Source organism: Echeneis naucrates, chromosome 1, assembly GCF_900963305.1.
Source record: "Echeneis naucrates chromosome 1, fEcheNa1.1, whole genome shotgun sequence".
Classification (NCBI taxonomy): domain Eukaryota; kingdom Metazoa; phylum Chordata; class Actinopteri; order Carangiformes; family Echeneidae; genus Echeneis; species Echeneis naucrates.
In genome coordinates this window covers 3,305,482-3,320,610 of record NC_042511.1, presented here as the reverse complement: position 1 = coordinate 3,320,610, position 15,129 = coordinate 3,305,482, and the positions used below count along the sequence as shown (strand labels likewise).

At 40.0% G+C, this 15,129-nt stretch overlaps 2 protein-coding genes across 2 annotated transcripts; one reads left to right on the top strand and one right to left on the bottom strand.

Moving 5' to 3' along the window:
• Window positions 1-703: 703 nt before the first annotated feature.
• On the bottom strand, window positions 704-6,524 carry LOC115044536 (globoside alpha-1,3-N-acetylgalactosaminyltransferase 1-like). The gene is made up of 9 exons (XM_029503661.1): window positions 6,460-6,524; window positions 5,077-5,109; window positions 4,332-4,466; window positions 3,575-3,683; window positions 3,286-3,399; window positions 2,941-3,057; window positions 1,629-1,762; window positions 1,058-1,135; window positions 704-851 (listed from the first exon to the last, which is right to left on the bottom strand). Exons 1-9 carry the CDS (start codon window positions 6,522-6,524, stop codon window positions 704-706), a joined length of 933 nt encoding a protein of 310 aa, XP_029359521.1.
• A 1,084-nt stretch (window positions 6,525-7,608) lies between these two features.
• LOC115044472 (zinc finger protein GLIS2-like) lies at window positions 7,609-13,575 on the top strand. The gene is made up of 4 exons (XM_029503534.1): window positions 7,609-7,617; window positions 10,401-10,534; window positions 11,288-11,406; window positions 12,834-13,575. The coding sequence occupies exons 1-4, from the start codon at window positions 7,609-7,611 to the stop codon at window positions 13,505-13,507; spliced, it is 936 nt and encodes a 311-aa protein (XP_029359394.1). The 3' UTR covers window positions 13,508-13,575.
• Window positions 13,576-15,129: the final 1,554 nt, after the last annotated feature.

Here is a 15,129-nt window from a genome sequence, read left to right as displayed (position 1 = left end):
TGGTTTGTCAGTTGTGTGTTGTAGGTGTGTTAGCAGTTTTGGAAATGTGTCAGAGGTATTGGAATTTGTGTTAGGATGATTGTAAAAAAAAAAAAAAAAAAAAATGTAGGAAGGAAAAAGCAACAAGTCCATTGTCCAGGTAAAAAATGAGGTTTCTTCAGTTTATTTCTCAATTGTGAAGCAAACACACAATGAACAATGGTCCCTGCCACCTCTCTTGCCCTGGTAAAAAGCATAAACCCTTCCCAGTGCCTGCCCACCTCTGCCTGCATACGCGTAGATATCAATTCACATAGTGCACCACAGCAACCCAGTATCTTTCAAAATAAAAGCATGAATAAATACTCAAAGGAATTAAAATAATATTAAATGGCATAAACAAATTATATATTCCAAAACTACCAAATAGCTCCAACATAGAGTAGACTCTGGCTCAAAAAATATCGATTGAGGCAATAAGTAAAGATGAGGTGACATTTCCTACATCCTACAACACAGCCAGACCAGATTTTGCAACCAGTGAAGATGCAAATACAGTTCATTGTGAAATCACACCGTATTAAGATGTACTAGGATATTTGTGATATTTGTCTTTTTGAAATAAAATATGGGTTTATTAGATATGCAAATCATTGCATTCTGATTGTATTTACATTTTACACAGCTTCCCAACTTTTTTGGAATTGTGGTTGTATTTTTAAAATCAATTGCCACCATTTGGCCGCACCTCTGCATAGTTCTTTACTAGCTGGGAGATCCTGACAACTTTAATGTCACTTGGGACCTGATCATAGTCTGACCATAAGTACTCAGGAGACAAGACCTTGGTTGGTTTGTTGTACAACAGGTACCTGCATGACAGAAAAGAGGCAGATAAGAGTATGTTTCCTGTTAGTGCATATCTCAGAAAAAATATAAAGGTAAAGGCTTTTAAAGGTAATGAAACATGATCTAAAAACATGACAAACGATAGTGACGATAAGAAACATGTGAAGCTTGTCAAACTCGTTGGGGCTACATGGAAAAAGAAACAACAGAGGAACTGTATATATTGTACCTGTTTAGATGACTCTCTTCCTGCCAAACAGCTTCAATCTTATTCTTAGCGTCCTCCTCGGACTGCTCGTAGCAGTATCTGGTAAAACGGACAAAATTGTCAGAGGTAAATTTTACTTTTAATTTTAAAGAAGAGGGTAATGGAAAAAAAAAATATTTTCATATGGCAATAACTTAAAAAAAAAAACAAAAACATGAGGGATGGCAAGCACCAGACAGAAGTAACATTTTGTTTGGAAATTAGCAGCACTGACACTGTGATGTTCATTATTGTACGAAATACTTTATTAATCCCCAGGGAAAAAATTCAGAAAGTTCATTGGCTATTTAAAAGATGTTGAGTTTTGCTCATACTAGAATGTCAGTATATATTTATGTCAAGATTACCTTAAAATGGCAACCAAATCTAAAGCCAGTTTTGTGCCTGCAGAACTTGTGGCAAAATATATCAAGATGCTGAAAATTGAAGACAAGTTCAACTATAAAAATAGTCACTGTATGCTATCTATGGTGCCCACTGCTTTCCAAATAGTAATAGAACAACAACTGAGAATGTCATTTAGTGTGGGTACCTGACCAGTCTGTACATGTCTTCCATGTATCCACCCCAGACAGCAGCAGTGTAATAGTAATCTCCTTCACCAGCGGGAATGTATGCCTTGGACTCTGGCCTACGCTCATATGGAAACCTATCCCTGTCTGTATTCTGGTGGGGGAAGCAAGAATATTTTTGAAAATTATGAGAAGCTGATATTTGTGAGGGTAGTTAATGTGGATCTGATATATCTGTGTATGTATATGTGTGTGTCTGTGTGTGTTTTCAATTGTTTTTCATCTCTAATATATACTTACATACAACAGGGCTGTCAAATGATAAAAATTATTATGATTAATCATAATTGATTGGATTAATCACCATTCCTAAATATGACAGAAAATTTCACATTTTCTCTGTATGTTGTTGGAACAGAAAGATAGGACAGGAGGTGCATAAATATGTAATAAATATCTACATTGTTACTATTTATGAAAAAGAATATAGAAGATGGATTGATGAAACTTGACAACAGTTTTTTGGAACATATTAACTGAATCTTGATTGGAAACAAAGAAAATTTATCAAGTTGCCTTTTAGATTCATTCAAATCAAAATAAGCAGAATAGGCCTGTGAGAATATGATGTCTCTTTCAGAAATATAGCTTGCCTTAAATATTAAATATAAAATATTTTAGTTCTGCTTTACACAAGCCAGTAATTACTTTTGACTTGCCTGATGAGCATATCATATCTATACAAGCCTTGTAGGAAATTAATTCATTCATCTATCCATCTTATACTGCTTGTCCATTTTCAGGTCACAGGGGGTGCTGGAGCCAATCCCAGCTTACACTGGGTGAAGGCGGGTTACTCCCTGAATAGGTAGCCAGTCCATTGCACGGCCAACATACAGACACGAAAAAAACCAAAACAAAAAAAAAAAAAACACTCACACTCAGACCTACAGATAAGATAGATAATTTAGAGTCACCAATGAACCTACACATGCATGTCTTTGGAGGGTGGGAGGAAACCCACACAAGCACAGGGAGAACATGCAAACTCTGCACAGAAAGGCCCCAGGCCCAGGACCAGGACCTGTGACCTTCTTATTGTGGGGTGACAGTACTAACCACTATGTTGCCTTGACGAAATTATTTTCTAAACGGAAAGACTTACTTGGTGGTCACCATTCTAACATACACGGAGTCTCGTAATAACCATTTGCGTGGATGATTTGTTGGCCTCTCATTGATAAAGGACTTTTTAAACCATAATGTAAGCCTTCCTTCTAATAAAGCCCCAGTTATGTCCACAGTCAAATCTTTAAATAGAAAGAATAAAACCTTGTAATATCCCCGATGAAGCACAGCAGACAGCTGGCTGAGGGACTCAGCTCCAAAGCGGTTGTGGAAGACACTGTCAACGTCCATCATAAAAAGATAATCTGCTTCATCACGGATCTAAAAACATCACACAAGGTATGTAAGACTGAATTACTAAAATAACTAAACAATGTAGTTTTCCTAAAAATTAAGATTTAAAAGTGCTGCATTTTAGTCATATGCATTTGTCATTTCTTTGTAGTTGTACAAACTTTGAAAACGTATAAAACATTTTAAAGCACTAGCCATTCTAATTGCATTAAAATGCCAATAGCTTTCATGTTGTAATCGGCTTATGTTTCTTACCTGCTTGTCAATAATGATGGTAGCCCATTTCATCCTTCCCAGTACAACATCCTGCCAGCGCATCGCACTGGGGACAGTGATAATGGTGATGTTGCGGCCCTTGCCCAGTTCAATCTGTCATGTCAAGTAAAAATGGGAGAAAAATTTAATCATCTCACAAGAATTAATCACAGTACGAAAATTCAAAGTTTATGTATGATCCATGAAGTTGATCGAAAAGAGGTTTTGCATTCTGGTTTATTTACTATTGATGACTGTGTTCATTCAGACATATTAATAAATAACTCACTTTAGGGACATCTTTTTCATTGTCTGTGAAGATGTAGTAAGTCACCCTGAAGTCAATTAGAAAGTGCTTTTCACCTGAATCTAAGAAGTTCTTCAGGAAGCGAGTATATCTGTACAGACGGAGAGAAGTAAGCTAGAACAATTTTCAACTTTCGTACAAGGCAAGAGAAACAACACAATAACAAGCTGTTTTATACAATACAGAAGTTACAAAGGATTTATATGTTCTCATTTTATATTTTCAGGCTGATGACCACATTTTATTGAATAGACTGAGTGGTGGGCCTCTCTGGTACTGTTCTTAACTGGTTTCGCTCTTATTTCACGGATCGTTTCTTTGTAAGTATGGATAAATGTTCCTCCAGAACACATGAAATTAGGTGTGGGGTGCCCCAAGGGTCAATTTTAGGTCCAATTCTTTTCAATCTTTACGTGCTTCCTTTGGTAGACAACATCAGGAGACATAACATCAGCTTCCCCAGCTATGCTGATGATACACAGTTGTACATCACCATGTCCCCTGATTCCCCTAACCCTAACCCTAACCCTAACCTTCCCCGATGACTCGGGGCCAATTAAGTCTCTATTAGTGACTTTATTAGTTACTAATAGAATAGTTACTAATTAAGTCTTTATTAGTGACTCTGGGTGGAGCCCGTGTCACTAATAAATAAAGTTTAAAGTTTACATTTCAGCTTCAAGAGGTGTTTTGTTAAACTGCCCTCCTTAAGCCAATAGCCAATATGCTTTGTACCTACTTGCCGACAGCAAACACCACCACAGCGACTCTTGGGTCCATTTTCTTATACATATCATCAATAAGGGCTGGATCAAAGGTTCCCTCCCAGACCAAAGGCACATTCCAGTTTGTCACTGTGTTCACATCAGTGCGTCTGAAAAAACATCCCAAAAACAACCTAACCATCTATTTATGATGTATAATACATGAGAATAGTAATAAAATGGCCGTTGGAGTTTCTCTCTATGTTAAGATAAGCCAGTTTGGCTTATTTATGTTCACAATTTAAATGTAAACCTTGGACAAAAGCCCTTTATATGCTGTTTCTCAGCAAGAAAAAGAATCCACTACGAATAGCATGCTCAAAAAATTATTTGCCTTTAATAAATTAGTATATAATATTGACCTAATGATAGATATTATGATATCGTCATTTGAACATTAGGTGAACATTCATGTTCCCACAGAATGTGGAAATCATTTGATTGTTTCTTATCCCCTTTAAAACTACGATGTCTATTTTAATAGACATGCTGTATATTTGTCATATGTCCTCTATTATATTTTTTACCCATTAATGCAGTTGTGTTAGATACACACCATCCTTTTATCAAAAAATATTTCTTGAAAGTGTTGGCAATGTAAATGCAATAAAAAATACTAAATAAAATGACCACTTAGTTTTGAGCAGTCTTTGCTTGAAATATTTAATTGTATACATTTTATACAGTAGAATAATAAAGTATTTGTCCACAAAGGCTTACCCTTTTTGTGTATTAGGCTGAGCATACTTTAATCTGGAAAAGAAAGATTAAAGTTTAGTGTAAACTAATTGAAACACTGAAAACCTAATCAATGTCCCAGATATCATTTATAGCATATTCTTTTATGACCTTGCAGGTTTATGAACGGTTGTATTTGCGATTCAGTTTCAGACTTTAGTTCCCAGTGTTGGTCAAGGTTCATGGAGCTAAGTAATGTGGGGAATTCATTTAATATGTTAGAATAATAATCTAGTAGTGTAACAGTAAAGCAGAGCAGCTTACGTAATCATGGCCTTGAGAAAACTGCTCTGAACAAGAAAGAAGGGGAGGGGGATCCGAAAGCTGCAAAGACTCACTGTCATTTGAAAGCAGAAAAACAACTCCATAATAGGATAATATAACAAAAAAAACATATGGAAATCCGGGGGTACAAAAGACTGGGACCTCTCTTTCTTGTCCAGAGCATTTTCACACACGGCGCTTGCATGTAATGCTCTCCAACAATCTTTGAATAAGGAAGTGTTTATCCTCACCCGGTTTACCTGTCTTTGCATTAATTTGGACTTTGGGACAGCAACCGTGAGAGAGGCATAACAAGTGCGCTTGCAACAGTTACTAATTACTCTAACATTAAATGAAGGTTAACTGCATCAATGCACACCTAATAACACACACCTAAAAATAAGAATATTCACAATGACCATGGTTGTTATTGTGGATAATTACCCGGTTGACATTTTTAGGACTCCAGTCCTCCACTCCCTGCTGGAAGCTTCCATTTTTATTTCTTTCACCTCTGTTCCGGGTTCATGATCATAGACTGTGCAAAATCTTATAAAGAGAAGACAAAAATCTGCATTATTTTGATTAACCAATTTGTTAGTTTCCCTTGATGCATGTAGATTAGATGATTATACATTCTCTTAGTATTATGATGACCTTACCTGAAGGTTGAAGCTGAATATGATGAGTAAATATAGACAGAGCTGTAACGACATAAATAGTAACCACAGATGTGTACAACGAAGGAACAAAAATGTCATATTTTAATAGGCATCTGAACTTGAAAGACATTCAGCAGCTTTGAGGCGATGGAGCCAAATATAATTTTCAAATTCTTATGGTGAAGCATAAGAATTTGCTGTGTAACTTGTGCCAGGTGTAAAGCCGGAAGTAATGAAAAGGTACTTTAGGTAACAAACCAGTACTTCTCATGAAGTAGGCTTTGAGCTTAGCGTTTAAACTGGTTATGATCATTTGATCGGACTTATTTCTTTCAATAAAAAGAAAAAAAAAAAATCAAGACAAGACATAGAACTACTGGGCTTTAATCTTTGGTGTTGCACAATATGCAACTGTTATCATTACAGGTAAGAGACTTACCCCAAAAAGATGCAGAGAAACGCAAAAATGATGAAAATATTGGTCCTGGAAACCGAGTGATACATTTTAACTTTGAATAATTTTCAGATGTCTTGCTGCTTGCTCTTGCCTGAGAGCTATTGAGTTCCCAAAGTGAACTTGCCCACTGTTTCGATGAAGGATGCAGGAGGCGTCCAAATCAGCTTCATGTGTTTTATTATTTATCTAACAGCAAAATAGACTATAGAAAAAGAGATCGTTTACAGAGCTCTGGACCAGACTATGTCTCCCTGACGAGCATACAACTCCAGCATCAGTTCACAAAGTCTGATGCTCTACCTTTCCCTGGTCCAGCTTATGTTATCGTTACAAAGGAAATTAGTTATGTGGGTGTAGTCTTCTTTGGAGCGGACACTTCCTTGTGATATCTAACTCCAATCTCGCAATCAGCCCCTAGTGGCCGTTGATGGTATTTGTGCCAAAAGAAGAGGAACAGACAAACCACAATCCCCATGTCAGGACTGTGTTCAGTCTGCCTGCCTGTATCTCACCGTTCTTCCCCTTACAGTTACTGTGAGTTGGCTGGTTGGCAGAGCTGACAGGGAGTGCCTGCTGGTACCTGCCTTTCTGGGTTGGGCATGCAGAGGTTGTTTAAGGACTGCCCTTTTGATCACACAAGCTCTCCCAGCTGGTGCTGATGCAGCCTCGTCAGCCTGCTTCCCTCTGTTTGGTTTGTTGCACCTTACATCACACTTGACACCATGTTTCACTCATCCACAGACTCCGAACATGACTGATACCCTTCCTACTTACACATGCAATCAGGGTGCCAACAAAAGGGAGGCCACACTCAGATACACTGAGTGTGGCCTCTCTTTTGTTGCCTTTTGTTGCCTTGAGCCAGTTATGTTTGTGATTATGTTTAATCCTATTACTCCCATCTCTCTCTCCATTTCATTCCCTGTCCTACCAAAGTGTCTCCTCTGGCTCCCGCCATTTTCCCAGCACTCCTTTAGCACTGCTTTGGTTGGATGAGAGTCCTTGTGCCCTTGCAGATTATCCCAGTAATTAGTCATCAGCTGCTTTCTTCTGATTTCTAAGGGCATTTCACCCATTTCTACTTGGAGAGTTGGTACTGGTGAGGTTTTAAATGCCCCGCTACTGTCAGGGATGGTGAAGGTGAACCCAGGTGCAAAAAGGGGGAAACGAGGCAGAGGTACAGAGTCCAGTAAGGCAAGACCTTTAATCCAAAGGGAGACAGTGGGTCATAAACAAAAAGCTGGCAGGATCGATCAGGCAGGCAGAAAAATCCAACATCCAACCCCCCCCCCCCAAAAAAAGTTCAGTCCTACACAAGGCATAAACAACAGGACACACACACGCAGGTGGTAACAAAGACAATCTGGCAATGAAGGCCCAGTGATGCAGGGTTATATACACCACGAAGCAATGCACAGATGAAACAAATTAGTAATCAACTCATGGCGGGAAAAAGAACAAAGAGCGGATGTATGGAAAACAAGATTTTCAAAATAAAACAGGAAGTGTACAAGACAACAAAAACACAGTCTGACAGCTGCACACTGTTAAGGTCTGTAAGCCATTTTAGTTGAGATCTGGCTGCAGAACAATATACAACACACCCATAGTCAATCACAGATCTAATCAAGGCCACATATATTCTTTTAATGGCTGAACAGCTTGTCTCCCAATTGCTTCCTGTCAGACACCTCATCACATTTAATACTTTTTTACATTTGTCTTCTATTCTTTGTATATGTGTTGACCAAGTTAGCCGAGTGTCAAAGAGCACCCCTAAGAACTTGAAAATTTCAACCTCTTCTAATTCCTTTTCATACATTTTTAGCTTCAGGCCTTCTTTCACTTTCCTCCTTGTACATCTGAGTCTTTTCCACTGAGAATCTGCACCCCCACTCATATCCCCATTCCACCACCTCATCAATTGCTCTTCACACTTTCCCAACCGCGTATTCCATATTCCTGCCCCTCCACCACAGGGCCCCATCATCAGCAAACAGCGACCTCCCTATATCTTGTGGTGTCTTTGCAAAGACATCATTAATCTTTATACTAAATAATAATGGACTGATAACACTGCCTTGTGGAGTACCATTTACAACATGCTGTCTAGAGCTTTCAAAGCCAATCTGGACCTGAATTTTCCTTCGAAATAAAAAATCTTTGATCCAGTTGAACATTCTTCCTCCAACACTCTTCTTATGCAGCTTTATTAGTACTCCTTCCCTCCACATCATGTCATATGCCTTTCTATGTCCAGACACACTGTGATGACTGCCTCCTTATTACTCTGTGCTTTTCTTATCTTCGTTTCTAGACTTATCACTGAGTCCATTGTGTTCCTACCTCTTCTAAACCCACTTTGATAATTTGCTAGCAATCCTTTCTTTTCTAGTTCATACGCGAGCCTTTCTGTTATCATCCTGTCCATTATTTTACTTAAGTTAGAGGTCAATGCTATTGGCCTGTAATTTGTGGGTTTAGATGGGTCCTTGTCAGGTTTTCTAATGGAGATCAATACTGCTTCCTTCCATGCTGCGGGTAGGATTCCCTTCTCCTAAACTTGATTGTATAGTTGCAACAGTTTAGTTAATGCTCCTTCTCCTAGATGTTTTAACATACTATAGCTAGCCTGGTCTTTTCCTGGGGCAGTTGGCCTTGCCCTGTTTATAACCCTCACCATTTCCGCCAATGAGAACAGTTTGTCCATCAAGTCATCTATTGCCTCCCTCCTGTCTAACATTGGTGAATGCCATTTCCTCTTCATCAGTGAAAATTGGAAAGTCCCACTCTCTTCTATCTCCTCCCATCTGCTTGATCATTGACCGTACTTCTCCCACAGGTGTGGTCCTTCCTATTGTATTGCAGAAGAGTCTCCAACTTGCTCTCTTGGCTTTGCGTACTGTCTTTCTCACCAGTGCCTGTGCCTTTTTAAACTGGATTAAATGCTGCATGTTACAGGTTTTTTGAAGTTGTTTGAATGCCCCGTTTCTGTTCCTTACAGCCTGACGACATTCCTCTGTTCACCATGATACCATTTTTTTTTACTCATTTTGCATTTGCTCCTTGTGTACATTGTGCATATTCTGAGTATATTTGGGGTATACTTGCTAATGTTATGAGTACATTGGGGCACTGCTGAGTACAGTCATATGGGGAATCTCTTTATTCAGATCAGCCTACTAACAACGTAGTCAGAGACAGAACCAACCAGAAAAACATGTGACATGCTTCTTATACCTAAGACAGGCTACGTGTGTGTTGTGTGGATAGCCTTCACCCTTATCTTGAACTTCAACCATAGTGATTGTGCAGCTCTATGTGTGTGTGTAGTGCAGTGTAGTTCTCTGTCCTGGCACCCAGATGTCTTACTCTCATATTGATGCATGAACAGAGACAAGGCCTCTGGACCCTCTCTTTGCCGTACAATAGTACAACCCAAGTTCACTCGGCACTGTTTTTCTACACACATAACCTTTGATGATTTATGCACACACACACATTATGGTTTGGCTTCAGTATCCTGCCCAAGGTCACCTTGACATGCAGACAGAACACGTCTGTGAATCAAACCCCTGACCTTTTGATTAGTGGGCCTGCTCTACTTCCAGCACACGTTATTCCTCTCTAAACAAAGTCACAGAAGGTTTCCATCAGAGAGCTTGTGAGTTTCAGTTCCAACCACCAGGTGGTGATGACAGCTCGGTGAAGTCATGGTTGACAATGGTTGACAGTCCCAGGAAACAAGATGACCAAAGGTTAAACTACAATGACGCCATGTTTCCATGTTTCCATGTTTCCTTTCACTGAAGAGAATAAAAGCCGGGAAGTCGTTTGTTTCTTGCATATGAAATGTACTTGTTTCCTCTAATCTGGACAATTAGTATGTGTTGTTAACCCCCCCCACCTTCGCTGTCCTGCAGTGCCACCTGCTGTTCGAGTCTCTGCAGGACTTGGTGGATCACATCAACGACTTCCACGTCAAACCTGAAAAGGATTCTGGCTACTGTTGCCACTGGGAGGGCTGTGCCCGAAACGGGCGTGGGTTCAATGCCAGGTATGTTGAAACTATTTTAAATTGCTTGGAAGCATGTTCTCCTTTTGTGTACACAGATGCAGCAGTTGTTTGTACATCCTTTAAGTTGGCTATTCAATATGTCAAAAGGCAACCACTGCAAATGTGCAGTTATCTGACAGTCAAAGAACAAAAAAATGTTTATTTTAATATGAAACCAAGAACAACAGGGTTTGTCTTCTTTGGTATACAATTATCCAACTGAGTTTGGAGTCTTGGATTTTCCATTAAGTAGATTCAGGCTGTTAAAATCATCTCACTGATAAATAATTAGCAAAACTCAAATAAAACTTCTGACCAATAGAAAAAAAATCCCCAGATGGTGAATAGAAAAGTCATTGTCTCTGTTTAAAGATAAAAAGGGAAGCTGAGCTCTCTCTGCCTCCAGTTCAGTCCGGACTGCTTTAAACATTTTGAACTGGGCCATGAGTTGGAAAAAGTCGGGACCTGCTGGTGTTTTGTGGATTTTCCACAATTTAAGGACGAGTGTCCTTGAATGTGAATTAGTGACATCTAATGGTCCAGATTGGTGCTGATGGTGATTTTACCGTTTCGTTTCTGTGATCCGATCACACACCTCCCTTGAAATGAGCTGTTTAGGCTGAGTTTGTACTGAGTGGCTGGTAAATATACATATATCAACATAAGTGGATGTATATCTGGAACGTGCAGCCACACCTTCAGGAAACATTTCTATGTCTTACATGTCGTGCTTGAAATTGTTCTGTTTTATAGATATAAAATGCTGATTCACATCCGCACGCATACCAATGAGAAACCACACCATTGTCCCACCTGCAACAAGAGCTTCTCACGACTGGAGAACCTGAAGATACACACTCGCTCACATACAGGTGAGTTCACAGTGACGGTCTTTAAGGATCAGTGAGGTGAGGTGACGTTGCACCTTGTTTAGGTTGTCAACATGGCGTCAAAAAATTCAAAATTAACTCATCTGCTGAAGTAATGCCATAAAGTGCGGGATCCTGCTTGAACTACACACAGATATTCAAAAATCCTTCTCAACAACATTTACATACCTGCACTCTACCACCACACATTCTTCTTAACTCAGTAGGTCAGCCGGAGCTGTCTGGCTGATGATTTTTTTCTGCTATAGTGTGTCACAACATGTAACTGGAACCAAAGCTGAAAACATTTGTCACCAGGGTTACGTATGCAATAAAATATTTGTGATAAGAAAAGCACACAGTTTGCAACACGACCAGGATCTGAGGGTTTTGAGAGTTTATTTGATGAATGATACATGACGTTATACACGATTAAAGCAAATACATGATTCACTTGGGCAGATGACTTTGTGCCAATAGGTATTGTTTCATGGTGCCAATATTTTTCACTCTCCTGGTTACACCAGAATGATTTTACACAGAACTTCCCTCCCTCGGGTATGCAACGACAGTAAATGTCAGGGTGAGAGTGATGTTTGAATATAGCAGATTATTAACCACACGAGTAGCATGAATTTATGGTTAACGCGTTAAGTTGGGGTATAACGTCGTATGTAGGACTAATTCACATAGAAGAATCTTTTCTATTCTCTATTCGTCTCTTTATTTCATTCCCATCTTCAGAATGGGAATGAAATAAGGACGTACAGACATTCAAGCATCCTTCTGAACAAATTCTTATTTCAACAGCATTTACGTACCTACACTCTACCACCACACATTGTGCCACACCCCTCAGCCTTTTGTGAACACATGAGACAAAAGAGCTCTTGCTGAAAACTGAGAGTATCAAGTTGTGACCAAAGCCAAAGCAGCAGAGACTGAAACTGGATCGAACATTTCCCTTCGTCCAACTCTTTCCATTGTACCCTGAATACCCTGCAAGGAAGCTTTATCCCTATAATTCATACCATAGCCAGGTGCTTTCCATAAAAACAAACATTTAACAGTTAGAATCGGAAGAACTAAATAAAAACAAACGAGAGAAAAATAGAAAAAGTTAAGTCTGAACACTCCGTTTCCAAAGGATTTCTGTTCCATTACAATAAAATATTCATGATAAGAAAAGCACACAGTTTGCAACATGACCAGGATCTGTGGGTCTTGAAAGTTTATTTGATTTATAACACATGAAGTTACACATGGTTGATGCAAATACATGATTCACTTGGGCAGATGACTTCAAAACAATGATAGGAATTGTTTCACGGTTTCATTCCCGTCTTCAGGATTAGCAGCACTGATTTGCTGAAGAGCTAGTTTACAGTTAGTAAGTAACTCGACTTTATTCTCCCTTTTTCTTTCCGCAGGAGAAAAACCCTACATCTGTCCTTATGAGGGCTGCAGCAAACGTTACTCCAACTCTAGTGACCGCTTCAAACACACCCGCACCCATTATGTTGATAAGCCATACTACTGCAAGATGGCCGGCTGTCTGAAGCGCTACACGGATCCCAGCTCGCTACGCAAGCACATCAAGGCCCACGGTCACTTTGTCGCCCAAGAGCAAGGTGCTCCAAGCAGGCTGGGGTCAGGGCTGGGCCTACCTGGGCACCAGAGCCCCGCCGAGCTGCCCCCCATAGGCGGAGCCCACATCATCCTACCCGGGGCTGCCGCAGCTCTCCTTGGAGGTCTCGGGACCTCTTTGCCCCTCTCTGCCTTCTGCCACGCCAGAGCCCTGGGGCACCCCGGGGCACCGCTCTTCTCTGTAGGAGGGGGCAGCAGCATGGGGCCGCTCGGCCTCTCAGACTCCCCCCTGTTACATTTTGGACTCTCAGCTGCCTCCATGTTGGGTTTGGGAGCTCTTGGCGGTCTGGGGAGGATGGCTGGGAAGGAGATAGAAGGTGAAGAGGAGGACGAGGAAGGAGAGGAGGGGGAAGTGCTGAACCTGTCTGCAGCGGTGGGGCCCAGGCGTGGAGACCCTTTGTCCTGGGTGGTTGTTCCCCCCAGGGCGCTCCTCCTCAAACCAGCTGTTGTCAGCTAGGATGTGCACTTCCAACAATGTAAAAAAAAAAAAAAAAAAAAAAAGAATCAGAACGTCTAGTTTGTGGTTTAAATGTGTTAAATGTGTGTGTGCATGTAGAAGTGTATGTGTTTACACAGTACATGACTAAATGTTTAAAGGTTAGGCGTCATCTACAGAGCCATAAAAAGCACTTCAGTCATTCCAGCCCGTTAACAACTGAAGACAGACAAGTAGATTCTTTGTATTGTGTGTACAAAACCCAACGGAGAGTAAAAAAAAAAACGCTAACTTCACCAAAACCACCAAAAATATACATAATCTAAACGCCATGCAGAACTTTTATCTGCTTTGACTTTGACAAAACCCTCTCAGGTGTCATCACAGTCCCCAGAGGATGAATCTTAAGGACTTTTTTTTTTTTTTTTTTTTTTTTTAAATCGATGCCATTTGGGCATAGATTAAATGTTGCATTGAATGACGATTAGCACGTATGAGCAGGTCAACAAGGGGAAGATATTCCCTGTAACCATCATCATCTCAGTTTGGCCTGTAGTGAAGTCCAACTCAAAAAAGACCCGATTTGGCCTCATATCACATAAGAGGATGCGATGCGACTTTCTTGATGTCCCCACATTGTCCTGTTCAACCAAACCTTAAATTCAACCTCACTTTGACTTTTTCAGCAGACAGACTCACATGTACGCTTAGTAAACTTAGTGAAGGTCGTGAGAGAAGAGCAGATGGACAAACAATGTTTGACAACCCCCATTCGTTGCTTCCACAAGCCCGAGCCGTGTGCTCCAAAATACAAATATAAAAGCAGTATTATGGGGCGCAAAGGGAAACACGAACTTCATGTAAAAGTAACGAGTGTGTTTCATTAATTCATTTCAATCTACCTGCTTTTACATCATATATTTCCTTGAGTTGAAGTCAAGCGTTTGTGGAATGAAGGGGTTGCATTTCAAATTTCAAAATAAGACAACAACAACAAAAAAAACAACTACGACACAGATTACCATAAAGCTATGGCTGCCATTAAAAAAAAAAAACAATTTCAGGTCTCATTAGTTTAACAACATTGTCGTCTTCTTACACAAGAGTCACACTCTATAAGGTGATTTTATTGCTCACGTCAGTGTCAGAGGAAACCAAATAATTCCCACCCTTATGATGTGCTAATCTCTGAAACATGAGTATTTGACTGGCCTCGCCTTGTCTCCAACATATATTTGCTTTGGGACAATCGCAGCACTACAATGTGTGACAGAAAATTACAATCTGCCAGGACCAGCCTGTTCAACCACAGAAAGGAGACAAAGCGGCATTGACATAGCTGAATGTATACTGGAGGTTAATTCTCTTTGCTTGCCGTCTTCTTTAGTTAATCCTGCTCTACTTATCACTCTGAGACAACGATCTCTGCACGATCAGCCTGGCATTTTAGACAAGACCACGTGAACGCCTTCTACCAGGACTTAAGTGGACAAGAGTGTGTATTAGGAAATGAAGGGTACACATTTGCTTTAGATGAAAATAAAAGACAAAAAGGTACACAAGAATAAAGCCAAACAATGATTTCTAAACAGTCTCAAGTATTTTGGAACGGGAAAGGTCTGACAATGGCCACATGTGGCCTG

Coding starts and splice junctions, on each gene's coding strand:
- LOC115044536 (XM_029503661.1), bottom strand. CDS start 6,524: ATGTATCACTCGGTTTCCAGGACCAATATTTTCATCATTTTTGCGTTT. Junction 5,110..6,459: donor TTTCTCTGCATCTTTTTGGG/GTAAGTCTCTTA, acceptor TTTCTTTTCCAG/ATTAAAGTATGCTCAGCCTA. Junction 3,058..3,285: donor CCATCATTATTGACAAGCAG/GTAAGAAACATA, acceptor TGATGTTTTTAG/ATCCGTGATGAAGCAGATTA.
- LOC115044472 (XM_029503534.1), top strand. Junction 10,535..11,287: donor GGGCGTGGGTTCAATGCCAG/GTATGTTGAAAC, acceptor TCTGTTTTATAG/ATATAAAATGCTGATTCACA. Junction 11,407..12,833: donor ACACACTCGCTCACATACAG/GTGAGTTCACAG, acceptor TTCTTTCCGCAG/GAGAAAAACCCTACATCTGT.